Below are 27,629 nucleotides of genomic sequence, written 5' to 3' on the forward strand. Positions count from 1 at the left end.
TTAGTATAGATGTGGAGAAATCCATCCCTATGGACCTTCCTGATTTGTAAATAGTGTACTTGTAGATTATTTGAGTAAGGAAAAGGTACTCGTAACCTATAGATAATATTACCTAATTCACTTTATAAATCTAATCCAATACAGTCTGTTGAATCCAAGAAATTTAAATAAATTAAATTCCAGGAACAAGATTCAAACAATCGAAAAGCTACAGCATCGAAGGGATGACCTTCCATTCCATATCTTCCCTTTGTTACACTATTTAATCTCGTCTCGCTCATACCACGTGGCACCATATCGTGTTTTGCGGGGTAATTCAGGGTATACTCCGTAGTCCCCATTTTTGGCGAGTCGTTAATGAATTCTACTACAACAGTATGCCGAAGCATGACTTGTGTTTCTACTTACCAGATGTATATATATATCAACATAATATTACGATTTATTGAAAAGAAGATATTGAATTGGAGGAAGTGGAAGAATCGAGCTGCAGAGAGGGGCAAATCAAAGTCAAGCCTAGGGTATCATATTGTATTGTATCTTAACTCAAAAATCTTAAGGTAATTAACTATCATATCATAACATAACATAACATAACATACATAACAAAACGTTTCATAATACATTGCGCCCGTGTGCATATCCATCCATAGGTATCCATACATAATCATAACCATAAACCCTCCAGGTATCATCCAACCCCTTCCCATCCAGTCCTACCCGATCCCATGATATCCATAACACATTCATTAGTCATTACTCGAACAAAAGAAATCTCTTTCCTCCCCTCTCATCCCTCTCTTCTACCATCTCCCACCTCTACCCCCATCACCTTCATCCCAAACAATCCTCTCCTCACCCCTTCTCCTTCCCCCACCAACCCCAATAGTTGTTCTTCTCTTCGGTGCATACCCCTCTTCAGGTTCCTTTTGTCTCTCCTTCAATCGATCCAAAAACTCTTTATCCCCATCTGCCCTCCCGGAGAAGCTCGCTCCTCTTCCCAAACCCGGCTTACTTCCATCCCTCGCCTGTCTCTCCCTCAACCTAGCATACATATCATCATCCTCTTTCTTCCAGCTTTCCTCTACATCTCTTTCCCTTTCCTTCCCTTTACTAGGAACCGCTGGCCTTCTCCTAATTTCTTCATCTTCCCTCGCAAAAGCTTTAACCTGTTCTGCCAACCTTCTCGCATCATCCGCCGCTTTCCGTTCTGATATCTCAGCTTTGCGCATCCTATCTTCACGTTCCCTTCCCTCTATCTCGCGTTCTCTTTCCCTTTCATGTCGATGCTTTTCTTCTCGTCTCCTTTGTTCGTGGTCGTCCGCTCTTCGAATTTCTTCGTCTCTTCTTCGTCTTTCTCTTTCCCTTGCTGATTCTTCTTCTCTGTCTCTAGCTCTTTGCCTTTCAACTTCTTTATCTCTTTCCCGTTCCCTTTCCCGTTCCCTCTCCGCCAAGAATTTCTTATACTCCATCTCCTTTCTCTTCTCATCTTCATTCTTCTCTTTCCTGATTCTTTCCCTCTCTAGTTCCTCCGTTATCTTCCTCATTTCATCCCTCTCCCTCTCTTGTTCCCTTCTTGCTTCATGAACCAATTCAAAGCTCTTCTCCCTTTCTCTCTCATAGTCTCTTTGTCGCTCTCTTTCCCTCTCCTCTTCTTCACGACGGATGCGCATATCAACCAATCCCCTATCATGACTTGCTGAGCGCGAAGATGGTTCAGGTTTTAATAATATTGGAAGGTCTTGCAAGGGTCTTTCTCTTTCTCTGCTACGTTCTCTCTTATCGCGATGTTGATCTATAACGACAGTACGAACAGGATTGAGACTGTGATTAGGGCCACGTCTTGGACTAGCTGATTCTTGACGATGAGCATGCTCAGCCACTAAGAGAGTCTTAGATTGAAACTCTTCAGTAGCGGGAGAATCCGGAGCATATTTTTGAAGAGTCTTGGAACCTTGTGGACTATCCGGTGCATCGACGATAACGATACGTTCTTTAGGATGTTTGCGACGTGGTGTAACAGCTGAGACTAAAGCACTCTTCTTTCTCACAAGACGAAGACGAGGTTCTCGACCGGAAGGTTTATCTTTCTTGTCACCTTGAGAGTAACGATATGTAGTTGCAGTTGCGGATTTATGAGGTGAAGGTTTGGAGGTAGAAGGTACTTGTAGTCCTTGGTCGATATATTCTTTGCTAGAGCGATCATCATTGGACTTGAGAGTACGAGGAGGATGTTCATTGGTGATATGAGCAGGGCAGGAGATTCCATCTTTCGAATTTGGACAGACTATTGTTTGATGAAATTCAACTGTTCGCTTGGGGTAACAATCGGTATAGATATGTGTCACGCACATTGTGACGATGAACTTTGAACTTCGGGTCGGATTTGCTGAGGTAGGACCTGTCCTCCAAGACCTGATTGACTTGGTGATGTCGATTTGATATCAAAACGAAGAGAAGTTTCCCACTTGTTCTAGGACTTCCTTGAATTAATCCGTGAGATATATGTTCGTCAAAGGTAGTGCGTGTATGTGTATGTATAAAAGTTGATTTGTTTTATATCAAGTAAGCAGACCGGGCGGAAGTGATATTAGATGTAGAAGTATGTGTTATGAGATACAATAGGTGTACTTATATGTTCGTTAATCGTTAAGGAAGCTTGCTGTGGAATAGAAGATATATATGAAAGGTAAGCGAGGTGGATATGTCGAAACGACAGGAATGTGAAGGATGTTCTAATAATTCAAGCTCAAGTAGTAATAGGTTTAACAAGAGAGAATGTGGAAAGAAAGGTATGGATGGATGGAGGGTATAGAGGAATTAAGTATCTTCTCCTAACACTTGAGTAGTTGACTGTACTAGGAGCGTGACTGCCTAGTAAGAAAGGTCTTATAGTGTCTTTAGGTCATACTGTGGCCGATGACTCTGTCTTTATTATAGGATGGCTAAGGAAGTTTTAGTGTGGTAGAAAAAGTGTGGGTAGGGTTGTCAAGATTTTTAGCAAGAAAGCGGCGAACCAAAAGCGCCTCAGCCACTGGAAGGGCTGAGTAAGACCCAAAAGAATCCAAAGTCCGACCAAGTTGTGTACCAGGTAAGGAATTGAGGCTTGAAATGAAACCACTTGCATTAACGATGATGGGTGATGAAAATGCAGGAGTAAAGACCAAAAGTTGTAAAAGGTGTAAAAAGTTCTTTATGTTGTCAGCTTCGTTTGTGATAAATGTGAAGATATCAGAATGATTGGAATGTAACAGTTGCTATTTTGACCCAAGAAACAAATAACCTTCTCTTCAATGCGAAAGAAACGGAAAGAGGAAAGGGAAGAAGGAAAAGAGTCCGAAAATAGAATCCCGACACGATGGAATCGAATCCCATCGAAAGGAGGTCAAAAATAAGCAGAGTAGATGTTTGTTAAATGTGTGAATAGTTGCGCGACGGGTCCTCAAATCTCAAGACCACAGACGCGCGTGATGGAAGTACTTATTCTATCCTATAAGAATGAATATCAAAGAGGAGACGTTTCAAGAAAAGATAGCCCCTATATAGACCAAAAAGATAGATTTGGAAAAAGTGTTTACAAAATCCAATCAAGGGATTATAGATGAAAAGAGATGAAAATGGGAAAAGCTTGAGATAATGAGATGATGTTTCGTTAAGGTCTGATGTCCAATTGTTTCTAAAAACCCTGGTAGTTTCTTAATTTGGCGATAATTTTTATGGAGATTTAGGTCTCATTTGGGTCACGCTTACAACACATCAAGAATATCCCATTTGTCTGTCTATTATGGATTAGAGGATTTGAAGTGAAAAGGGCGATGTAAGTTGGTGATAAATAAACATGAGCCGCATATTTCCCCAGAAAAGTTTATATAACGTATCATGAACGAGGAAACTAACTAACTCTAGATTTTAGATGTATTAGTAACTTGGGGTACATACCCGTTAGACCAGTGAACTGTACCCATAAGCGCTCTAAAATCCAACGCTGGCAGTGCTAATAAGATGAACTAGGGAATTTACCTCCTAGCACTAATTCAATTATTGAACTACTGGATGCAGCACCAAGAACCACCACTAAAATCTTCACCAAAGATCAACTGACAAAAATACTCGAATACTAGAATACGTACATACTACCACAACCACAAAAAACCATGAAAATAACTCCACCTCCTCCGCATAAATAAAATAAAACAATGACCCCTATCACCGTACTCCGTACCCCCGTAAAACCAAGACAATACCTAACAATACCTAGTACTTCTAGTGTTCCTTTAAACTATGTCAAAAATCCTCCCTTCCCTTCCCTTCCCCACTAGCTCACACAAAGCAAGCCACACCCACCCATCAACACAGCCTCAAAAATCATCGAATTTTCCAAAAACCAAGTTGAGATAAGAGGACTACTAGGTAAGATTTGAGTCAAATGACGATACGATGCATACACACGCACACATAGTACCAGATACCTAGATAACCAACCTACTCGTGCTACATACATACAGCCCACTTGCTCGCTCCTCGCTTGCATCATTAACCTAACCTAACCTACCGCTGTCATATGCATGTCCCTTCATTCATTCATGGTCTGGTCACTATGTACTATGAGTCTGTCGGGACCATACAAACGTCATTTTAGCGCTTCCAGTTTTCTACTTTAGAGCACCGGTGGAGATATAGAGGACTTAGTTAGAGTAAAGCCCATCATGAGCGTTAAGCCTTATGATGTTATGTTGGTGTGTCAAAAGTCAATCACCAACCGTAGCTAAAATTTAACACTAAAACCAAAACTAAAATCAAATTTAAATATTTAAATTTAATACTTCCAATTGATTCCTTTTTGTCACATTTTCTAATTATTGACCTTTTTGTCGCACAATCCTGGCAATAAAGGTCTAAAGCTTGGTTGTCGCACAATCTACGTCGAACACTGCAGCCGCCAGGGGGAAGAAATTCCAACAAGATGGTTAAGGATGAAGGATTACATGCATATTCTTTGTTTCCTTAGTGGTTTTGTTACGCAGGTACCCTTGATGATTTGAAGAATATTTTTTTGGTGAATATTATCTTTTTTTGGGGGGGGGACTTTCTGGACACACTATGATGCTAGGTCTCGTGCATGACTGCGGATATGACTCGATTTCTGTCTTACATATTAGACCCGAGTGGCCAAGATGGAATTTCTTTCTGAGGAAGATTTTTTTTTCGAATGAGCCTCCATCATACATGGGTGTAATCAGCCTCTAATAAGCCACGTGTAGTGCTTGCCCTTGCATTTCGGGATGGATTCTTGCATTGCCACAAGCTTTGGAGTGTACATATGCCCTCCTTCAAGTTTCGAGACACGTGATGATGGTGACATCTGCCACTATCATCTGAAACCTAAGAGAAATGTCTTCAAGACATCTTCAACATTGAATGATATAATGAAGAACATCCCCCTAATTGCCAACTTTCGACCCGCTTTGCAAGGCTACAATCTTTCTCGCCCTCTTTTCCGCTCAGACAAATGGGTCATCTTGACCAACGTTTTATCAGCTGCTCTTTATGAACGTTCTTCAGTTGCAACCTTTGTAGATTCACCGCTTCAAGATTTTCCTGTAAATTCTTGATTTCCTCCTCAAATGTGTTGAATGATGATACAATATCTGGATCAAGTAGTTGGACCTCGCCGTACACTGAATCAGCTTGAAGGGCATTGTAAAGTAGTTTCATTGTATAATCGGCATTTTGCACATGTGAAGAGATGGTGGTTTCAGTGGTTGACTCCAAATTAGCCGTGTGACTCTTGAGTTTCTCAATCCTTTCGCGAAGGCAACTATCGAGAAATTCAGTTTGCGCATCATCTGCGTCATTTTCGTTTGGAAGTGTGATGCCCAAATTGCGAAGTAACTGTGATTCAGCATCCATTTCTTCAAACATCGAAGAACGTCGGCGATTGTTGCGGAACTGTGCTTGTGCTTGAGAATTCTGTCGTTGGCGCGTAACAGGTTTGTTAGGCTGTGGAGCTTCTTGATATTGGAGCTCTCTCTTTCCGGTGTCTATAGCAAATTTAGTGGCCATTTGATGACATTGATATTCCTCCATATGCGCTGCATATATCTCTGTACGCTTGACGAGGAAATTAAGGCATTCTTGCATCTACTTCATTATTAGAGGTATCACATCTCTTTTTTTGTATCAAAACCTACATATTTCAAAGCTTGGTAAGCTCGATCTTGACCTGAATTCCCTTTGAGGGCAATCTCTCGTAAAGCTGGTTCCAAATATTGCTGCTCAGCAGACATTTGGGCCACAGGTAATACCTCGGAGTATAGGGATTCAAGCTCTTCTTGTAAGTCGGCGACTTCCTGTTTGTTTGTGTTTTGCGAATCTGTACCAGTAGGATTATTAAGAGCTTCGAGATATATTCGATCAAGCTTTGTCCTAACTCCATCCACAGTATGTTTGATATACCTCGCGCAAAGGTCCCTTATCCTAGCAATAGTATCGTGGTCTTCAGAAGACCCAGGATCCAGCTCTTCCCCAAGCTTCTGCAAGCTTGTCAGTAATTTATCATCTGCCTTCAAGATCCCATCCACTGTCTGTCTGACACTGGATTGTGATATTTTGTTTTGTTGTTCCAAGTCTGATAACTGATACATCAGGTTTTGTGAAAGTTCCTCCACCGCCGAATTTGCCTGACCTGTTTCCGCTTCCCATTTTCGAAGTTGTTTTGCATCTGCCTCCGTTCGTGCTGCTCCCACTTTCTTATTGTTCTTAACAAGTAAAGCTAAAGCATTTTGTTGTAATCGTAGTGCTTCGCTCTGCTGTTCAATCGCGGTAGTAGACCTTTGCAATTCTTCGATGGCAGCATGCAATTGTTCGTCGGTCAAATCACATATGCTCGATAAGTCTTGGGAATTCGCTATCTTGTCTGCATCTCCTGATTGTGAAAGTACCTCGTACCTATTCCTTGTTAGTATGATTCGCAGGAAGAACAAGCGCCAACTCACAATGCGACTTCATCTTTGGTCAAGAGTGTTTCTGGGCCAAGGTATTTTGAAATCCAAGCTTCAACTGCAGCTGGATTGCGAGCATAATCGGACTTGACTGTATTTCGATCGAAAGGTATACCATAATCTTCTAGGATCTGCAGAAGAAATTCGAAATTGCCGCCTTCCATACTAGTGAAGTCCGTGATACGAAAGCTTTCCAAAGGTTTTGTTGCACGTCTGAAGCCACAATCAGCTTTGGGGCTTTGGGGAGAAGTAAAGTTTATTGCAGATTTTGAAAGAGGGAGATTCCAGTATCTTAGGAAAAATGGTTTCGGGGAATTTGAAAGAGCTGTTGTTGGATCCGGGCTCAGGGCATTCCATCACTTTTGTAGCATTTGTTTGTTCACATTGCATTTCTAGTGAACGTTGGAGACTTATATGCGTTGAGTATACCCCACAAATTGGATTTTTGATTTGTTCCAAACAAAAGGTTACAGTAACCTTACCTACATACATAAGGTTACAGTACATCCAATCCTGTCATCTGGTGATCTGAGATAAGTTTAACGCCGTATAATATTTTCACATCATTACTGCAAAATGATTAAGAAATGAAGAGACAATTCCAGTTTCCTCCATAACTAAGCATGGAGCTACATTTTTCTCCGATAGCAGGTGTGTGACTGTGGGGGATAAGCGTTTGATTGAGCTCTCCGAATCCCCACTTGGATATCTTTCGTGATGAGAAAATCCCATTCTCTTTGAGATTCTTCTTCCTCTCTGTGTTTGTTTAACTGTCGGTGGATACATTTTTTGGTCGGGAATGAAAAGATTTCATTTCATTTACACAGATCGAATAGCGGTCTAAAAGAATTCACAATGGCTCCAAATATCCGAGAGTTTACCTCGGATGGATTTGAGGCTCTCAAGTTGGTGAGGATTCACATCCCCTGGCCTTTTAGAAGATAACAATTTTACTAATGTATCATAGGTAGCTCGTCTATCATGGAGACGCAATCTGAAAGCTTGGATTCAAGTTCCTTTTGGCGTTGTTTTGATTCTATTAGCATGCTTCGGTGTCAATGCTCTCATAGGACTCAGTTCTGTCTCATTTCCTGCATCGGTGGCATGCTTGATTTTACTATTTTTTATCCTAAACATTATCGATCTTCTCATTGGACATCAAAAGACGAGAGCTTTGGTATCAGTCATTGATATTCCATCAGGATGGGCTCTCCGTTATATCAATGTCTTCTTCACCCCCTCGTGAGTCATCACCTCTACATTGATGGGATCATTGAGATTAGGTGGGATGAGATTCTGAAGGTTTATAGTTTCGTCCTGTTGCCACTGAGTGATAGTATAACTGCTGCGGAAGTAGGCAAAATCATTGGGGTATTCCGTCAGTATATCGTCACACATCCAATATCTAATCACTAATGTCGTGAAGTCATCGGGTTTTTGGTCATGTTCGCTGTCACTGCTTGGCTAGTACGCGGTCTTCAGATCTTACTAGGTTCAAGCAAGCGTGCTATTATAGAGAGGGCCGAAGAAATGGGTGCCGAGAATGATGCCATTCCTCTAGCAGTATCAAGTAATACAAATTTCCCATCGACCGATAGTGTCAGTCCTATACAAGAACAGGAACCGGCTGTGGTCAGAGACTCTAGGGACCCAAGAGATTCTCCGGAAACAGAAAGTCCACCCCCAGAACCTGTTTCTAATACCATCGCGGTCGAACAAGAGCCGTTACCCCTCACACGAGCTCAGATTTGGGCGGCGTTTATTAATAGAAATTTGGACATACTCACTTACAGTGTCATATTTCTTTTCATAGGGATCCCAGTTTACTATGCTACCGGCTATGCAATGCCAGTACAACTTACATTCAATGTCCTAGCATATTTCGCAGCACAATCCCTCCCAGTTCGATGGAAGCAATTCTTACATCCTGTACTATTGTCATCTGGCATTACTATAATTGGTATATGGATTTTAGGACTTATCAGAGGTAATAACCTGAATGAAGTTTTGGGTGCTTACAGAACCAATACTAAATATATTGCCTACTGGGATGGAGAAAGAAACCTCCCTCTACCTGGAGCTGGTGATATCTTGTAAGTCCTTCAGTTTCATATCCATCTAATCACCTTAAACTTGAACTAAGTTCCTTGTCTACAATAGTAATAGCGTACTTGACGCCTCCATTGTCTCCCTTGCTCTCCCTATGTTCCAATACCGCCATGAACTAAAAACTCACTTCGTCCCCATTACAATTCCAAGTGTTGTTCTAGCCATCGCTTCACTTTTCGGTTACCCACCTCTGTGTTATTCTATTGGCATATCTCCTCCAATTTCTCTTTCCTTTTCCGTGCGTTCTCTAACGCTTGCGCTCGCTACCCCCGCTGCCAGTAACCTGTAAGTATCACTACCCGCTTTTCCCAACCTTCCAACATACCCGTAACAAACTAACCATACTCTCCTTTCTTAGCGGTGGAAACACCAACGCCGCCGCTGCCCTTGCCATAATGTCTGGTATCTTCGGCGTCCTAATCGGTCATCGTCTTCTTTCCCTCCTTAAAATCCGCGCTGATGATTACATAACCATCGGTGTTGCCATGGGTGGAAACGCTAGTGCAATAGCCACTGCATTACTACTGGCTAGTGATCCCAGAGCAGCGGCATTGAGTAGTTTGAGCATGAGTCTTTTCGGTATCGTGACATTGGCGCTGACTTCTGTGCCGCCGGTGGTAGAGATTATTAGAGGGTTAGTTGGGTTATAGAGAATTGGACACGGGTGAAGGGAATAAGGATAGATGATATTGAATTTGATAGACTAGAGATTTTAGAATAGAATAGAGATTAATGCGCATCCTAGACATGGGCATATTCTTTGTGATTATATCTCTCCCATATACACCTAACTTAAACATACCAACTCACTCTATACCCCTCTGAAACTATTCCACAATCTTTCTCCCACCTCCCACCTCTCACCTCGATACTCCCAACAAATACCTCTACATCGACATATTCTTCCTAAAATACATATCATCCTCACATCAACATCGAATCCCCGCCCATTCTCACCACCTCCAATTACTATAAAAATCTCTCCAGGAGTATCTAATGCCAATCCAAATCCAGTCATTCTTATCTTATTCCCACTGAAATCATCATATACCTTCAAAACCCCAAGATAATTAACCGGTTATCATGAAATCGCATCTAAATTTGTTGTGACGAGATAGATATTGATTTATTTTTTTCGGTAAAGGTGGATGGATGTAAGAGTGAAGAGGAATGTTAGATTGAGTATTATTGTTGGATTTATATGTTTATATGGTCGAATAAGTGAGTGGAGTGGTCGCTCGTGCATTAGTTTGAATCTGGAGTTAGTTGTGGTTTTCTTCTGGTGTGTTCTGGGTTAGGTTAAGAGATCTTATCTGATATTGCCAGGTGTAGCAAGTTGGTCTTAGATCACCGGGAGCTGGTGTTGATGTACAGAGTAAGAAGATGTATATCTATATAATAAGTTATATTTTTTTTTAGAAAAATTGAATGGGGAGGATGAATTATTGGGAGATATTTGTTTTTGCTTTTTCTTTGGTTCTAAAATAGATTTTAGATTCTCTAGGTTACTTTTCTTCATAATCTACATATAGATAATCCAAACCCACCTCTCAAGGAACCACAACGTACACCCATACATGTGATGGATACATTCTACCTGACAAAGCCAACCTTATTATACCATCAAACATGACGTGCTCGCAGCCTCCGATTGAACAATTGAACAGCTAAATTCGCTAATCCGGTATTGTCCACGTCGAATACTTATGTATAAAACCTTCCATCTCTCCTGTCTCACTTTCACATCTCCTCTCCCCATTTCATCTTCACAGCTCTAAGATATTCTTCGTGCGAGCAGGATAAAGTTTATATTACTTTCAACAGCTCCTCGCAGCTAACTCGACCGCCGAGTAACGGCAGACAGACAATGAAACCACGTAGGATTCATTTATTTACGTACACACATCAGCATGGCAAGGTCAGACAATACGTACAATAGCCTCACGGGGGAAAGGAGTTGAGCTCGATTACCAATCCTCTCACAAATATAGATCTTGATACCACCGGGAGATCTCGATGTCCGAAGTCCACGGTTTCCAACTCCACCACAGGTCCACCACACCCCACCACAGAGCACATTTTGAAGGTCTGTGTCGAGGGGAAGGGCGGAAGAGCTTGCTCCGCTGTCAAGTGAATACATGGAGTCTTAGAATGATTTCTAATCGATTTCTAATACGCTTGGTTGTTGTGGGGATTAGAAGCATTTGGGGTTTTGTTTATATGGTGAGGGGCGTGCTGTTGTTTTGTCTACAATCAAGCAACGGAAAGTAAAATATCAATCTCTCAATTTGTCGTTATTTCGAAGAACTCAATACATACCATATCAATCTATACGAAATTTAATACAAAACAAATCAAGAAAATAAACCCAATTCAAACAAAATGGTTACCTTTACCCTCAGTCCTGATTACGGGTATGTGTCCCTTCCCTCCCCCCTAACTCAATTGCCATCCATCCATCATCCCACACTCTCCCAACCAGAAGCAAAAGCCCAACTAACCCTCCTCACCATCCTAGCTACGTAATTCTCGCCGCAACCTCCACCTTCATCCTCAACACCATCCACGGCTTCAACACCGGATCCCATCGCAAAGCAGCGCAAATCGACTATCCAGCCGCCTACGCACCCTCATCACGTACAGACGAAGCAGCCTACCGATTCAACTGCGCACAACGCTCGCATGCGAATTTCACCGAGAACCATACCATAGCCGTCACTGCGCTCTTGATTTCCGGACTCGAGTTTCCAAAGACAGCGGCGGTTTTCGGCGGTGCGTGGACATTCTTTAGGTGGATGTATATGAGGGGTTATAGTCAGGGTGGGGAGAAGGGAAAGGGAAGGTATAAGGGGATTTATTATTGGTTTTTTCAGACAGGGTTGATGGGCTTGTGTGGGTATATGGGTGTGCAGATGGTTTTGGAGGGGAGGAAGTAAGTGAGGGTGAATGTGGGTTGGAGAGGGAGGCAAAAGGGGAGAGTATAAAACTGAATGACCGAGGAGGGGCTTTTGGAGGAGGCAGACAAAAAGACATGGGAGGAGGCATGGAGGGAGAGTATAAATTGTTTTTATAGCGGAAAAAAGACGCTTTTAGAGAAAAACTGTATCATAGACTACAAATCTCCTTTTCAAAACGAAAAAAAAATCTCGAGCAAAACGATCCAATTCGCATCCCACAACGCATTGAAAAGGTCACCAAAGAAGTTACTTTAAAAGTCACAGCGGAATTCATCTTCCTAACCACTAGGTACCTATTCAATTACCCATCCATTCTCCAACTCCCCAAAAAAAATCCACATTAAAATGTATTCCCGAATTTTCATCTTTTCATCTTGCTTGTTATATCTAGGTATCTACAATGTTCATGGTTGTCTACTTCTTTCCTTTTCTTCTTTTGACTTTTCTTTGTGTTTATATTTTTTTTTATCTCAATAGTATAAGCTAGACACTTACTTATACATCGATTATAGTAGTAATCTATATTAGGTAGCTACAGTAGCAAGCTTGTTAGTTAGGTAGTTTACCATGCGGTTTAACATGCGGTTTAGATTCGGTAATGGATGAGATAAGATGTGTATTATTCAGGTTGGAGCTTTGGAGCTTTGGTTGGAATGGAAGATCTTACGTATGTTAGTGTTGTTATGGGGTGATTTGAGGTGTGTGGTAGACAGGTTCTATATTAGTTGTTATCAAAGAAAGAAGAGTAGATGTAGAAATTGATTTGATTTGTATTTGGATTAGAGTGGTGATTGAGGCATTGAAATCAGTACAATCATTATTTCATACGTATCAATGGCCCATTAATAAGCCATTCCTACTCCCATCTCAAGTTCACTCTCCAACTACAACCAAGTCAATCACCCTCAGCACTTCACAACCTCGAGTTTCCCTCACAACATCGGCGTCTTCTCACCATCATACCCAGACTTCCCCTTAACCACCCCAAACGCACCACCACCTTTCCCAAACATCTCCTTCAAATCCCTAACTAACAATTCCGGCTTCTCATGCGCATAAAAATGTCCACCTCCCTCCACGTAATTATCCCTCTCAAAAACCACATCCCCCAACGTCCTTGCCCACGGCTTCGGCATCAGAAAAAGCTCCTGCGGATTAAACGTCAATCCCAATTTCGGGCCCGCGGTATAGGATTCGAAATCTGATCGCACAAGTTTTCCCGGGCCGGGAGTCGTATGCATAAATTCGTAGTATATCCGGTGCGCGGCTCCGGGACCTGCCCGCGAGAAATAGTAGACGGATATCCAGGTGAGAATTTCGTCGTCGCTCCAGGGATATGAATCGGTCCAGTCGTGCAGTTTTTCGTAGATCCAGGCGAGTAATGCGGTGGGGGAATCGTGGAATGCGTATGCTAAGGTTTGTGGCTTGGTGGATTGTTCAATGAAGTAACCGTTGCCTTCTACGTTAAACCAGTTGGTGCGAGCGAGACCTTCAATTTCCCTTTGCGTGTAGGGTGTAACTGCGTGTTGCACGGCTAGAATGGGATTTTTCCAAAAAGAGGGTTGATTTGCGAGCACCATGTTGATGTGGCTTGCTTTGCACTGGATGACATACTCAGTGTCTAGATTTTGATGGAAGATGGAAGCCCAAGGCTAAGATGGTAGACTCACATGCTGAGGATACAATTTCCCAATCGACCTGGTGATAAACGATCCCCAATCTCCACCCTGCGTGACATACTCATCATAGCCCAATTGGAGCATCAATTTATGACAAGTTTCCGCATACTGCGCCAATCCAAACCCGCGTTTCTTAACTCCTTCGCTAAATCCAAAGTTAGGAAGTGAAGGAGCAATAATATGGAAAGCTGGACCGTCTGGTTGTTGTAGAAGCGGAAGGATACGGAGAACTTCTAAAAAGGATCCCGGCCCTATGAGTTACATCAGCATTCTATATCTACTTCTCTCAAACTTTCTCAACACTGCAAAAGCAAGAAAAGAAAAAGAAAAACCCACATCCATGCACAAAAAGCAACGGCACGGCCTCCTTCACCTCACTCTTCTGCCATATAAAATGAACATCCAACGCTCCAAAGCCATCAACATTCACACTTGTCGTAAACTGTGCACCCTCAAGCGTCTTATTTAACTTCTTTTCGGCAACTCTCCAATCCCATTGTTCCCATGCTTTTGTAAGACGCTTCATGGAATCTAATGGAACACCCATATCCCATTCTGCATCCGAGAGTTCATCTGGGAATTCGACGAGAGAAAGTTTAGTTTTGAGAGTATCGATTTTGCTTTGGGGGACGGAAATTTTGAATGGAGTTGGGGACATGATGATCTGATCTGCTTCAATTTGATTTGATGGGTGTAATGCAGGTTGTTGGGGTGAGATGTACTCGATGTGTTTAAATCAGAAGTGGAAGGAAGTAATGTAGTAAGAAGTTCACTTATAAGTTCCAACTATCAACTTATGATGCACTTTTCAATTATCGAGTCAAATATCAAGAGTCATTCAGCGCATGGGGAAAAGAGAAAAATGAAGGAAACGCCTGATATTGAAGATATCATCCATATATACAGGTAAAGCTACCTAGCGACCCCACACCTGATTAGAGCACTGCAGGACATCGATCAGTAATCACGACAGAGGCCAGCTTTGTAATTCGAGACATATAGTGATGCATACATGATTCCACATTATCTTGTAATATACATGAAACCGGCACTTGTGACTTGGTATCGAATAGGTGGCTCTCACAAGCGGTGGACAAATTCTTAGTGGGTTGGTGGGAAAAGAGCGAATGTTCCGAAATATCCGTGAGCTATAATGTAACCTTATAGATGATATAATCAATTTTCGAATCAAAATGATTATTTTTATTGTTATTAATGTCAAGATAGTACAAGTTAAGAATGATAATTTTGTAATAATATATCAAAAAATAGATTATCTTTTTACAAAAAGATGTATATTTAAATTATATTAAGGAATTTAATTAGTTAAATATTGTGACGCCTCACACCTCCGGGTCACGTGGCATGCCCCGTTTGCATTTAATCATAGGAAAACTCGCTACTCTTGTTTTCCTTCTTCTTTTCTCCTTAGCTTAGTATTTTCTAATACAAGATACTTTACCCAGTATTCTTGAGTGTGACAAATATAATATCAAAATACCTTTAATAGAAACAAATATATATATATAAATTTAATTTAAAAATATACAAATTTTAAATTCAAAACCTTATTTTAAAACTTTTAATATTTCAATAATCATTAAACAACAATCTCATATAAAATAATCCAAAATTACTCAAAACTATATAATCAACAGTACATCACATAAAAATATCTGAATTTGTTAAAGTGAATGGTTCCTGCGTAGCACGTGCACAGGGCACTAGTCCTGTTAGGACTAGATTGAGAAGCTCTCTTACAGAGAGCTTCGCACTTCCGTAGAACTTAGAAGAGAGATTAACCTACTAGACCAATATTACCTCAGTTCTGCCCTATCAGCTTCCCACTATTCCCTGTGTGAGGTCATTCCTTTTAACAGAATTAAACACACCAGATCCACTTTTTTTTATTAAAAAAAATCCACTTATATTCTAATCAACACCTCTCTATCTCTCTTTTCCTCCCAACTTCCAAGTCTCTATCAAACCTTAATAATCCTGCCTACACCTCACACAAAAACACCCCAATAATCAAAAGCGGCATTCCGGCACACCCCAAGATTCCGCACATCCCCCTTCTCCCCGCTCGCTCGATATACCCAGATTTTCCCTGTAGGATTTATATCGAACTTCTATATGCCATCTAGTACTTACTTCATATATAAGTTATATACTCTATAGAATAGAGATAAGAGTATATATTAAAATTTCAATACCTGTATAAATAAGGAAATGCATTCATTCATTCATTCATTCATTGATTTTAGCAATTCTTCTCAATCTAGTTCTCAATCTAGTTCTAGATCATCAGATCTTTTATTTTCATATCCATCCATTCGTCTGTTTGTATATGAGTATTCCATCTATATCTGTACCTACCTATCCACCTACTATCTATCCACCTATCTAGTGTACGTACATACACAAGTACCTACGAAAACAAAATATGAAAATCGGGCAAGGAACAACTTTATTTTCCGTTGGTTAGTAACTCTTTCCCGAATAGGAAATCCTCGGTACTTTTCTTTTGAAGAAGTTGATTTCTAATCATTGCATTGTTAGCAAGTACTCCGTAGGTACGTAGGTACTCCGTAGATACTAGGTACTAGGTACTAGGTCCTCGTGTTGTGACGTGATATACTCCGTATGTAAGTCTTGCGGTAGCGGGATGTGCTAACTACATCTAACCAGAATGAGTATGTATGCGGTACTCCGTATGCAATAGTGGTTGTGTGGGTAACGTTTATGAGTAATTCATGGCTATCAAGTACCTTAGTACCTTAGTATTAACATGTGAATCCAATTTTGTAATTACTGTAATTACTACAACGCCTGCAACCTACAAGTGCCTCATCCAGAAGGTATTTATTACCTGGTTACCAATACGCCTTTAAACATCAATTTCAATTTATCTTGTTTACCTCCGCCTCCGCTTCAATTCCAAGTTGATATCTTCATATTCATCCTCTATCTCATCAGAAATCACCGATTCTTCTTCCATAACTCCAAGGGGTAATTCTGATTTGACGGGTTTTGTGATCGGCTCTTCCTCTGAAGATTTTGCTTTCTCAATACCTTTATCGCCAAGAAGGAAATCACCAAAGTATTTGATAACATTGAATACCTCCTCTCCAGTAGGAACAATGTTCTCTTTTGGAAGTAAGAATCCATAACTTCCTGTATCTCTCAGCTTAATCTGATAGCTGTACCGTACTCCTAATTCGTGATAAAACCAATCAATAGCGGAACCTCCTCCCATTTCCATTCTAGATGTCGATGAGTACCCTGGGATTTTCGAAGAGATAGCACCTTCACAAGCAGAAGCAACAGTATATTGTTCTCCACTAGATATTCTAATAGCCTTTGCAAGTCCTATGCCTAGTTCTTCCAGATTTTCTAGACTAGGTGGATCGGCTAAACAGGAATAAGAATAAGGATATAAGACTTGTTGGGAATACGAATGTAAATCCAAGAAACCAACAAAATGAACATTATTATTCTCGGTTTCATTCTTGGCCCATTCCGCAAACCTATGCGATTCAACAGCTTGGAAAGGTGCATCTCCTGGGTAACTTTCGGAACAAGGATTAGTTTGAGTCGATGAACCCCATTCGAAACCAAATCCACGGTCCAAATCGAGACCTCGACAAAATCGAAGATTGGTCTGTTGTCTGTTTTTGCGCCATAAACGGTCGTTCTCCCAGGTATACACATATCCATCAACATTAATAGTAGGAACAAGGACGAAATCGAATTCCTGGAGAAGCTTTGTGATAGCTGGCGATTTTCCATAAGAAGTAATCAAAGACCAAGCAGCATAGGTCACAGAGCTAACTGATATCCATTCCCGAGCATGAAATCCACCAGATAATATAATAGTTTTCCGTGGCTTGGTTGCTTCTGAAGGTAGATTTGGTGATACACCGATCCTCAAAGCTGGGATATCGCGACCCTCATAAGAAATTCCGATGTTAATCATCCGAACATGGGTTGAGAACATGGAAGACATGAGGCGCATCCATGGTATAATGACGGACAGTGGTTGATAATTTTGAAAGAATATATTATCCGCACCCTCGACCTTACTAGTTCTCAAAGCTGGAGTGAATGCCCTTTCAACATGCTTCGAAGAAAAGGCTGCATCTGCATATGCCATCGATGGGTAGGATTGATAAATACTTTTCGCCAAGTCAGGCATCAGATGAGAGTATGCATTCTGTAGAGATTTTGGTAAAAGACCGAGTAATGAGGGAACCTATTCCAGCAATTAGCATTGTGACGACGAGAACGGTGATTTGACATACATCATCTTCCCTCAAACGAATGTCTGCCCAATTACTTGTAAACTCCCAAATATCCAAAAATAACGTATCTGCCGCCTCAGCCAAAGCCTGTTCTTCCGCCGGAGTAGTGAGATTGAATCGCAGAACTACATCGCCGCCATATTTCGCGAGTAAAGTAGCTGGAAGTTGAGCATTGGTAGGTCGCGCAACATTTCCCGGCACATCAGGTTTCTTTGCGACCTTCGGAGGGAGACCAAATATCTTTTCTATCGCAGTATCACATAACCATGTCAATTGGGGAATCACATTGCGATATCTAATGCCCGATGGTTCCTGCGTAGGATATCGCGGGGTTACAGGTGATAATTGAGCATGACCGTCCGTGGTCCAAGGTACTGCGATGACATGCGGGACACAGAAGATAATTGCAACGAGGAGAATCAGCGATGATAATATAGAGTGAGATTGCGACATAATTATTTTCGCATTGGGAGATGTAAAGAATGTGATTAAACAATGAAGGTTGTGAGTTTATGGGTCGCGCTTAGAATTATATTCGAGGTGATTCGATTGTAGTAGGTGGGTGAGGTTATCTGTCTGTCAAGGGCCCGGAAGGTTCCCTAGGTAGATGAATTTTACTCCGTACAGACACTATTTTTGCTTTTTGCCGATAAAGGAAAACGAGAGATATATATACTAAATCAACTCGACCCTTTCACTGTGTGACTTCTACAGCAACCCACCGAACAACTATCCTCCAAAAAAAAAAAAAAGATACTGAGCCCTCACATTGATATACCTATCACTGGCCTATCTGGCTTTACCTCATACACCTGTAAATATCAGTTATCAGTACCCTTACAGTTTGATTTGAAACCAAAGAATTCAACCACCCAATAAATACCCACCAACGAACTTTCCTCCAGTATCTTCACTTCCGACGCCTTTGGATGGAGTGTCCAAAACCCTATCCCAAAACACACATATATTTTTGTGTATAATTTGGTTACCGATTGAGGTCCGAAAGATTCGAGGAGTTGGTGAAGAGGATGTGTTTCGTCAGCAGGGTAGTAATCTTTTGGGTATACAATGTATCGTATCGTGGATCTCCCGTTCGAATCGTATTCTACCACTTCATTGTTGGTTTCATCTAGGCGCTGCGTCTCCTCGGTCAAAGTCATAGTCACGCATGTATTGAAAGTTGTAAGGCTGGCTGGCGACCAGAATCGAACTGCTTGGAAAGTGGCTTGCGATAGAGTGGAAATAGCTTCTAGGAGGAAGTGTGATACTCTATTATTTATTTTGACTAAAACTACCTAATAGGTAGGTAGGTAAACAGACATGAAGCCAAAACATACGTAAGCTTGAGGTGACATTCGTGTTCAGGTAGGTATTGATATCTTGCTGTGGAAAACCACTGTTATATCGAGGGGTGGGAGCGAGCGTTATTGTCACTTTATTCAGCATCAATAAAATTTGATAGCATTGTAGGTTTTAAAACATTGATAACCTTATTAATTTCTTCCGAATACAATACTGTATTTTCATAGACTCTCCCGGTGTATTCATTGCTCTGGTAAGCTTGCTATTCACCCAGTAATTTACTCGTTTGAATCGCATCTAAATCATCAGTGAATCAGTCATGTTTTCGAGTAACTCAAGATATCCTTCATGCACCTGAGGATTCAGCTGTTATCATCTTATCTCTTAGTTTAATACCTGGAAAGAGTTTTTAGGTATACTAAATTACCTAGATAAACTTAATATGACTTGGAGTAATCTTTTGCATGAAAAATCATGTGGCTTATTAGTGATGTCTAGATTTTGGTATAAAGCCACATTGTTTGATTCACAAAGTTCATTCTATCTAAGAAGTCTACTGTGCCAAACATTGATCAATAGGATACTCCTACGGTTATTTATCGTACTGGCATCCATGGACTCCAATCGTATCGAGTACCTAGATATCTCCAGAGTGCTGATTCTCGCATGATGCCTCACGTAGATCAATTATTCAACGTTGGCAAAATCGACTACTATACGTAGCTAACGGAACACTCACGGAGTGCGAGAGACCCTGGCCTGGCCATCAATGTCCTATTGAAAGCCAAGAAATGTGTAGGTGAGTATGGCTCGTCTTGATGGGTAATTTGATAACCCAGCTGGAAGAATCGGAACGAATGGATTATTGCTGCTTCGGCCAATTGGATGATAATAACGCTTTGATTCGTATACGACTACCTTGCTTGCTTCATTGCCTTGCTTGTTCGTCTAATCGTTCTCCTCTTTCGTTTCGTACAACGAGAGGGGTAAGCAGTTTATCATGAGAGCATTGTTGGGCGGATGTGAGGAAAACGAAAGAATCTCCTTCAAGTGCTTTTGATCAAATATACGGAGTGTATAAATATATGAGGGCTACTCACAGCAAGTTCCACATTGCAGATCATCTAAAGCTTTAGAACATTCCAAATCAATAATCGAAGCTCGAAAGCCATTCAACCTAGTGCAGTCGTGCAGGCCGATCTAAAAATATATCGGTTTTTGATCTTCCAGAAAAACGTTGGCCCCATCCAGACAAGGAAGGACTTGACTAACTATCACTTGCTATCGGTGGCCATGTTCAAGGAAATTGCATATTGGAAGAATCAAATTTTATTGACCCATATCCAAACCACTTGGACCACAGTGTAACCTGTACTCTGTGGTCATATGTACCGCAGAGTTACTTTTATGTTTCAGTGTATTTTCTGAACATCTTTTTCCATCTTCCTGATCCTTTCTAAAGGGGCAATGATCATTGACGTCTTTGAAGCAGCAACCATTTTTAGCACCACCTTGGAATTTGGGTACTCTGTAAGTTACTTTTAAACTTTCACTAAAATAGTTTCATGTGAGTGGAAAGTCTTTGGGAAACTTGAGAACTGGGTTATTGTTTTCGTTAGAACGTAATAATGCGTTTCTTATATGTGGATGAAATTTAATATATCTCTCGACTTAAAAATACAATATAAGTATAGGTACCTAGTATAAAATATACTTACACAAATACCTCTGTACTCAAGTAGACGATGCATGTCACTCAACACCTACGGTCTACTGCCTACATACCTACTAGACCTAACCTTATTCCCATGTAGTATCAAGTCCAAGATCTTTTACCAGGTTAAGTTTTAGGTTCTTTCAATTCAAACCGACTAGCCCATCCAGGTTTGCGTCATTCACCTCAGGGGAAAACTTGAGACTTTGTAAATTTTCACTCGAGATAAATACTGAAATAGAACTTCAATTCAATTTTGTTGAAAGATAATTTTAATTTTTTTTATACTCGAGCCCTGCCACTTGGTTCGTGTAAAGGCTTGTTTCGCCATGTTTTTTTCAACCGAGTCGTAGTTTGGTTTCGTTTGATTTGAATTGAATTGAATTGGATGGAATTGAATTGAATTGAATTGTTATTGAGTCGAGAGTAACTTGAGAACTTGAGTTGACTTGAATTCCCATTGTAATTGTCTCTCCCATCTTTTCTTCTTCTGAGGTATGCCCACAATCCCCCCCGTTTGCACTTTCCTCTTATCCACTCATTACGATTTGAGCACCTTTCCAAGGATCCCTCCTAGCCTTCAGCCTCATACGAAGGGATAACGAGACAAGACAGGAGGACTTTCAATCAACAACACAACACAATACAATACATACCCCATACGTTCTTTTCCTTACTAAATTGCAAATGTGATTTTTGTTTTCAGCTGAGACAAGAATAATCAATTGTTTCCTAATTATCAAGTCTTGTAGGATCAATGTTGTTCGATGTTTCTCCAAGATGCCATTACTCCGTCGTCGTGCTGCTGCCAGCGATGCTGAAATGCGACGGCATAGCTTCTATCCCACTGATTCCAACACTCTGAATCCAATTCTCGATTCCAATCTTCCACATGGCAGAGCGAGTGAACAAATGACACGACGACCTTCGCCTGGAGATTTCCAATCATTCGCAGGATCAGGGACAATGGCACCGTTACCCATGCTAAATAGACCTTCCACGGATTATCCTACATCATTGCAACGGTCGGGCACTCCCCCAATACAGGAGGAAACCTCGAAACATCGTCGCTTCTCTATGTTAAGGTTTCGACATGCTTCCGATTCACAATTGTCTACTCGATCGCGACTACAGGCTCAGAATGCTTCAATAGCTGAAGATGTTCCCCCGATACCTCATCGCAAGTATTTCCCATTGATGTTCTTTCCCCCGAGGTCTAGAGACATTTGATTGTTCCATATCTAGTTCGACCATAAAAATTGCTTGCTGGGCCTACGTTCTTGGCATAGTGCTGACCATATACCAGCCCCAGAGATTATTACGACAGCTCCGACCATGGATTTCAATGGAGGACGCCCAATTAAGAAAAAGTCGCGAGTTCGACTTCCTGGCCGTACCAAGTCGCCTGCTGTGGATAGCGATCGTGCGGGGCAACGAGAGCAACCATCAAGGCCGGAAGAAGATACGCTGAATATTGAAATGCTTTCGAAGAAGGAACGAAGAAAAACAATGTCAGAATCGGGACCGACTAATAAAAGCCGTGTTACTTTCGACGAACCGAATCGGCCAGTGACCCATGGTAATGGTGGCTCTCCTCCTGCATATGGAGACGAAGCATCCTCGGCATTGGCTCTACCATTGAACAGACTCTCTGAATCTTCAAGATCAGACGCAAGTTCTAATGATCATGGAGTTTATGCAACGACGACTACCACCACACATACTGTGCAAACAACAACCACCTTCTTTCGTCTTCCTCGTCGGAAGAAGCCCGCTCCGTTATTCGATCTTAGCCATCTTCCACAAAAGTCCGCGCAGCATGATTCTTCACATTCTCTATCCGTTACAAGATACCCCACAGCTCCTCCATCTGACCCGGCTCGGGTCATAACCCCAAAGTCGTCGGATGACTTGACCCCACATGGTTTCCAGTCTCCAATGCCCTCTCCGTCACATACCTCTTCGTCTCCGAGTGCTTTGATGAAGACATCATCTGGTCGGCCAGCTACCCCATTATTAAGACAAGGTTCCGCTGCGTCATCTTCGAGATCTTCACCCACTCGTTCCAGGCTGACATTGCGCGGTCGTTCATCCACTTTAAGCTCTCTAAGGAATGCACCGAATGAAGATGCTTTACCTACACCTACATTACCACCAAGCAGGACTTCTACATCCACCGGCAGGAAGAGTTTTGGCGACTTGTTTAATCTTTCAGCTCGATTACGCCCGACCTCCGAACCAACAACTAATTCAGGACCTACCACCCCCGGATCCAATACTTCGAAAAACAATTCTATGCAATTAGCCCGAGAAGAGCCTATTATTCTGCCCGAACGCTTTGATGATGACACACCCGCTAATTATTTGGTCAGGCTTGAAGAGGCTGTTAGTAGAGGTGTTGTAGCTAGTGTCTTGTCAAAAGGGACGGATCCTTTCTCCCAGGCTGTTCTTCGCAGCTATATGAGAGGATTTGGCTTCTTTGGGGATCCAATGGATATGGCCATACGAAAGTTACTCATGGAAGTTGAGCTCCCCAAGGAGACTCAGCAAATTGATAGATGCTTACAAGGTTTTGCTAATAGGTATCATGAATGCAACCCTGGCATCTATGCATCTCCTGATCAAGCTTACTTCATCGCTTTCTCACTTCTCATTCTACATACAGATGTGTTCAACAAAAACAACAAACATAAAATGACAAAGGCAGACTACATCAAGAACACCCACGGCGAAGGAATTTTTGACGAGATCCTGGAGTGCTTTTATGACAACATTTCATATACGCCCTTTATTCATGTGGAGGACGATCTAGACATTAACGGCGAAAGGATTATACCTCACAAGATGAAAAAGAAGTCGAAGATACTTCGTGGAGGCGGCGATCCTAATAAACGTCCTTCGAGAGAACCAGTTGACCCTTATACTCTAATTCTTGATAGCAAACTTGATACTTTACGTCCCAACCTCAAGGATGTTATGCATCTTGACGAACATTATAGTTATCTTGGTACTGCACCGTCCCTGAATCTACAGAATCTACAGAAGACCTTCTTCAAGACCGGTGTGTTACAGATAGTTTCTGCCAGGTCACGGCCGGATGCTTTCATGTCAGAGAAAACGGTCACAAATCCCGAGGAAGCACAGGCTGGTATTGTGGATATCAAGATCACCAAGGTTGGTTTACTATGGCGAAAGGATGCGAAAAAGAAGAAGACTCGTTCTCCATGGCAAGAGTGGGGAGCTATTCTTACCGGAGCTCAACTGTATTTTTTCCGGAATACCACCTGGATCAAAAGCTTGATACATCAGCACGAGACACATATCAAACAAGGTCATGATGGCAGCCCTGTAATTTTCAAGCCCCCACTAGAACATTTCAAGCCCGATGCATTAATGTCAACTGATGATGCAGTTGCTCTGGTAGACTCCACGTACAAGAAGCACAAGCACGCTTTCATCTTTGTTCGCCACGGAGGATTTGAGGAAACTTTCTTAGCCGACAATGAAGATGAGATGAATGATTGGCTTGCTAAGCTTAACTATGCTGCAGCATTCAGAACCGCTGGAGTTCGCATGCGGGGCGTGGTTGGAGGCAACTACGAAGGCCAGCGTAATCGAGGTATCCGCAGACTAGAAAGTCAAAACGACAACACAAAACTGATTCAAACGCCTTCTGGTGAAGTTACTATAGTCAGCGGAAAGATCGACAACAAGATGCAGGACGATATCTTGGCCGCACGTCGCCAAATCATGCTACAAAAAGTAGCTGAAGCCGAAGAAAAGCTTACCGTCGCAGTGAAACAACTAGATTCACAACTCCGAAATGCTCGCCATTTACAGATTCTAGCTCCAGTTCAACAAAAGACAAGAGAGAATGTTTTATCAGCAGCCGCTCGGATGTCGGCGCAATTGAAATGGGGGAGAATGGAGATTTGGCGCTTGAAGTGCCACCGGGACATTTTGATTTTGGATTTGGATGAAGAGAAGAGTATCGAGGGAGGCTTCACGGAAAAGACAGAGTCAAACGGAGATACACCAATGTCAGCACGATCGGCTCTTACTCGGTTACAATCTAAGGCAAGTAGTTTAACACCACGCAGCGCGCCGAAATCCCCGACTTCAGATTCCGCAACTCGGCCTTCTACGTCTGGTCATTCGCTTCCGGCGCCCGAGAAGGATCGAATGATGGATGACGTCTTTCACGCCCCACCAAGCTCGAATCAGAAGGCCCAAGCATCCTGGGAACTTCCGCCTTTGACAAACGATGAGCAGCCTCCACTCGAGCCTTCGATACCCAGTGTAACCCCTCCAAGCCCTGGTCTTGCCACTCAGCCTTCTCATTCCAGTTTGAAACAACCTCCAACTTTGAGCCCCAGACCTTCGGATGATCCAAACCTTGATGCTGCAGAGCAATCTGTTCTTGAGCAGGCTGGATTGATGGATGTAGATGTGGCGAGTGAAGATAATAAAGACCAGTCAACAGACAAGGACAAGTTTGGCAAAGGCAAGATTCGCCGCAGCATACATCAGACCCTGCGTGAGGCACACGTTCCATCACATCATCGTGGCCGTAAGGGCAAGGACTCAAATTCGAGTGCTGGTATGTCGGATGAAGGTACCACCGATGATGTACTTCCTCGTGGCTCTGGAAGCTTTGTCGTGCACGGCAAAAAGGCTTCAGTCATCACATTCGGAACGGAGCTTCAAGCCATGTCACCGGAAGAACGTCTACGTCTCCGTAAACAGCCGCGCAGAAACTCAGAAGCAGGATCTCATGCCACCATTGATGATGACTTCCACTCAATACTTGCCGAACCTGTCGAGTTTCGTCAACGCCATAATTCAGCTGCCAGCACTAGTACCGCAACTGCTAGAAGCTTCCGGGAATTGCATAGGAAATATTCTGCACAAAACTCAGAAAAATCTCCAAACCTCGCTGTCAATGTAGATGACGACGACGAAGCGGCGATAAGCGTATCAGACGGTCGACGAAGTCCATTACCTCCAGTCGAAGACGAAAACGAGGACGAAGATTCAAGCAGCAATGACAAAACAAAATTCTACACACCAGAACCCTCGCCTCGTGTAATGGAATTTGATGAGCGATCGCTAGTCGAACCCAATCAACAGCACGAGAATTCACACATCGAATCAGATGAGCGATTACCAAGTCCTACTTGCGAAGCAGTTGGTGCTTGATATACCGCATTTTACCCATAGGAATATCACCTTCCCACATACACACAACATTTCCATACCATTGTTTTTGTCTCTTTTCATATTTTCTGCGAAACCATAGCATAGCACGCATGCAACTATTCTAACGACGATCCTTTATATATCCATTTCTTAGCTCGCGATGGTTTCTTTTTACAATACTTGAGATGATTGATATTTCTTCGGAAAGCGAAAAGGGTGGGATTATTTTTTCGCAACAAATAAAAGTATTTGGTGGTTCGTTTTTGATAGCACTATTTTAGTTATCCCTTTTCGTTTGTTTTCTTTTTACACTTGCTGTAGTGGTTATTTGACACACATGCTTTTGAAAGTATTTACTGTGCGTATGTATACTAGCGGTTGGGAAGGGTGGGATGCATGGTAGGAAGAATGGGAAGGAAAGGAAAGTGAAACGGCTTGGGGTCCAAATATATCTACGCAAAGGGGTTGTTTATGGTATGGAACTATGGCACGGTACCTTGGATGGTTTTCGATGCTGACCTTATTGGCTGGCTGGCGTTTTGGGGAATGTGTTTGCTTTTGAGGCAGTGGATGAATGCAGATGGAACTTGGGAGATGAGATAGTGTTCTGATTTTAGGGCGGCATGATCGAAGAGGTGTGTGAGGATTACGTGATGGAAAGTACTATTTTGATGAAATCGAAAGTATGGATCGATGGATAGCTGAAGGAGGTGAAATAAGAGCGGAAGGCGAGAGCGGAAGGCGAAGGCGTAGGCGTAGATGAGATGAGATGAAATGTGGGCATTGTTAGGAATGAAATTAATATCGCAGCAGACGCAGTAGAGGAGATAGAGATAACAATGAAAATTAATAAATATTATCTTTTGTTTTTCTTTTCTTGATTGAATATGAGATAATGGAGTTAGATCCATTAATTATGTTAGACTTCAACATCTCAATTTCTTATAACAAGAGTATTTTAGATCTATAATATTAAGAACTATTCAGGATCCACAAAAACAGAGACTTGAGAGCACTACTCAACAAGCTTAAAGAAAGCTGCCACGAAAGCTATCGAAATCTAAAACAGTCACAAATGCTACGTGAACGAAACATACGAATATCCAATCAGTCGGAGCTCCATATCAAATTAGCTCATGCACCGTTCCAGCAGCATGGTTAGGTTAACCTTAATAGGCGATATACTAGAAAAGGTCTCAGCTCATGGTATAGTCAACAAGTGCTAGGATAGGCCATGTCTCCACGATCAGCGATTACTTTTACTTTTACTTTTTACCCGCTCTCTCTGTAGCTATCTGCTTCTATCCGCTATGTAAGATCTTATATTCACCACACTCCTGCTTTAAGGCATGGGGTTTGGGTTT

General features: G+C 41.9%; 8 protein-coding genes across 8 annotated transcripts; 3 read left to right on the plus strand and 5 right to left on the minus strand.

Moving 5' to 3' along the window:
• Positions 1–803: 803 nt before the first annotated feature.
• Positions 804–2,354, minus strand: SS1G_08922 (predicted protein; the record flags this gene model as incomplete). The annotated part of the gene is made up of 1 exon (XM_001590108.1): positions 804–2,354. The coding sequence occupies one exon, from the start codon at positions 2,352–2,354 to the stop codon at positions 804–806; it is 1,551 nt and encodes a 516-aa protein (XP_001590158.1).
• A 3,160-nt stretch (positions 2,355–5,514) lies between these two features.
• On the minus strand, positions 5,515–7,521 carry SS1G_08923 (hypothetical protein; the record flags this gene model as incomplete). Its single annotated transcript, XM_001590109.1, has 4 exons — positions 5,515–6,141; positions 6,192–6,948; positions 6,996–7,214; positions 7,502–7,521. 4 exons carry the CDS (start codon positions 7,519–7,521, stop codon positions 5,515–5,517), a joined length of 1,623 nt encoding a protein of 540 aa, XP_001590159.1.
• A 335-nt stretch (positions 7,522–7,856) lies between these two features.
• On the plus strand, positions 7,857–11,194 carry SS1G_08924 (hypothetical protein; the record flags this gene model as incomplete). The annotated part of the gene is made up of 10 exons (XM_001590110.1): positions 7,857–7,910; positions 7,969–8,243; positions 8,285–8,379; positions 8,428–9,094; positions 9,168–9,395; positions 9,469–9,744; positions 10,255–10,282; positions 10,443–10,495; positions 10,971–11,040; positions 11,102–11,194. 10 exons carry the CDS (start codon positions 7,857–7,859, stop codon positions 11,192–11,194), a joined length of 1,839 nt encoding a protein of 612 aa, XP_001590160.1.
• A 298-nt stretch (positions 11,195–11,492) lies between these two features.
• Positions 11,493–12,046, plus strand: SS1G_08925 (hypothetical protein; the record flags this gene model as incomplete). The annotated part of the gene is made up of 2 exons (XM_001590111.1): positions 11,493–11,524; positions 11,629–12,046. The coding sequence occupies 2 exons, from the start codon at positions 11,493–11,495 to the stop codon at positions 12,044–12,046; spliced, it is 450 nt and encodes a 149-aa protein (XP_001590161.1).
• A 953-nt stretch (positions 12,047–12,999) lies between these two features.
• Positions 13,000–14,404, minus strand: SS1G_08926 (hypothetical protein; the record flags this gene model as incomplete). The annotated part of the gene is made up of 3 exons (XM_001590112.1): positions 13,000–13,668; positions 13,738–13,997; positions 14,083–14,404. The coding sequence occupies 3 exons, from the start codon at positions 14,402–14,404 to the stop codon at positions 13,000–13,002; spliced, it is 1,251 nt and encodes a 416-aa protein (XP_001590162.1).
• A 2,259-nt stretch (positions 14,405–16,663) lies between these two features.
• SS1G_08927 (hypothetical protein) lies at positions 16,664–18,503 on the minus strand (the record flags this gene model as incomplete). Its single annotated transcript, XM_001590113.1, has 2 exons — positions 16,664–18,001; positions 18,051–18,503. 2 exons carry the CDS (start codon positions 18,501–18,503, stop codon positions 16,664–16,666), a joined length of 1,791 nt encoding a protein of 596 aa, XP_001590163.1.
• A 3,402-nt stretch (positions 18,504–21,905) lies between these two features.
• Positions 21,906–22,049, minus strand: SS1G_08928 (hypothetical protein; the record flags this gene model as incomplete). The annotated part of the gene is made up of 1 exon (XM_001590114.1): positions 21,906–22,049. One exon carries the CDS (start codon positions 22,047–22,049, stop codon positions 21,906–21,908), a length of 144 nt encoding a protein of 47 aa, XP_001590164.1.
• A 352-nt stretch (positions 22,050–22,401) lies between these two features.
• SS1G_08929 (hypothetical protein) lies at positions 22,402–26,265 on the plus strand (the record flags this gene model as incomplete). Its single annotated transcript, XM_001590115.1, has 1 exon — positions 22,402–26,265. The coding sequence occupies one exon, from the start codon at positions 22,402–22,404 to the stop codon at positions 26,263–26,265; it is 3,864 nt and encodes a 1,287-aa protein (XP_001590165.1).
• Positions 26,266–27,629: the final 1,364 nt, after the last annotated feature.

The sequence above is a fragment of the Sclerotinia sclerotiorum genome, genomic scaffold (genome assembly GCF_000146945.2).
Source record: "Sclerotinia sclerotiorum 1980 UF-70 scaffold_12 genomic scaffold, whole genome shotgun sequence".
Taxonomy (NCBI): domain Eukaryota; kingdom Fungi; phylum Ascomycota; class Leotiomycetes; order Helotiales; family Sclerotiniaceae; genus Sclerotinia; species Sclerotinia sclerotiorum.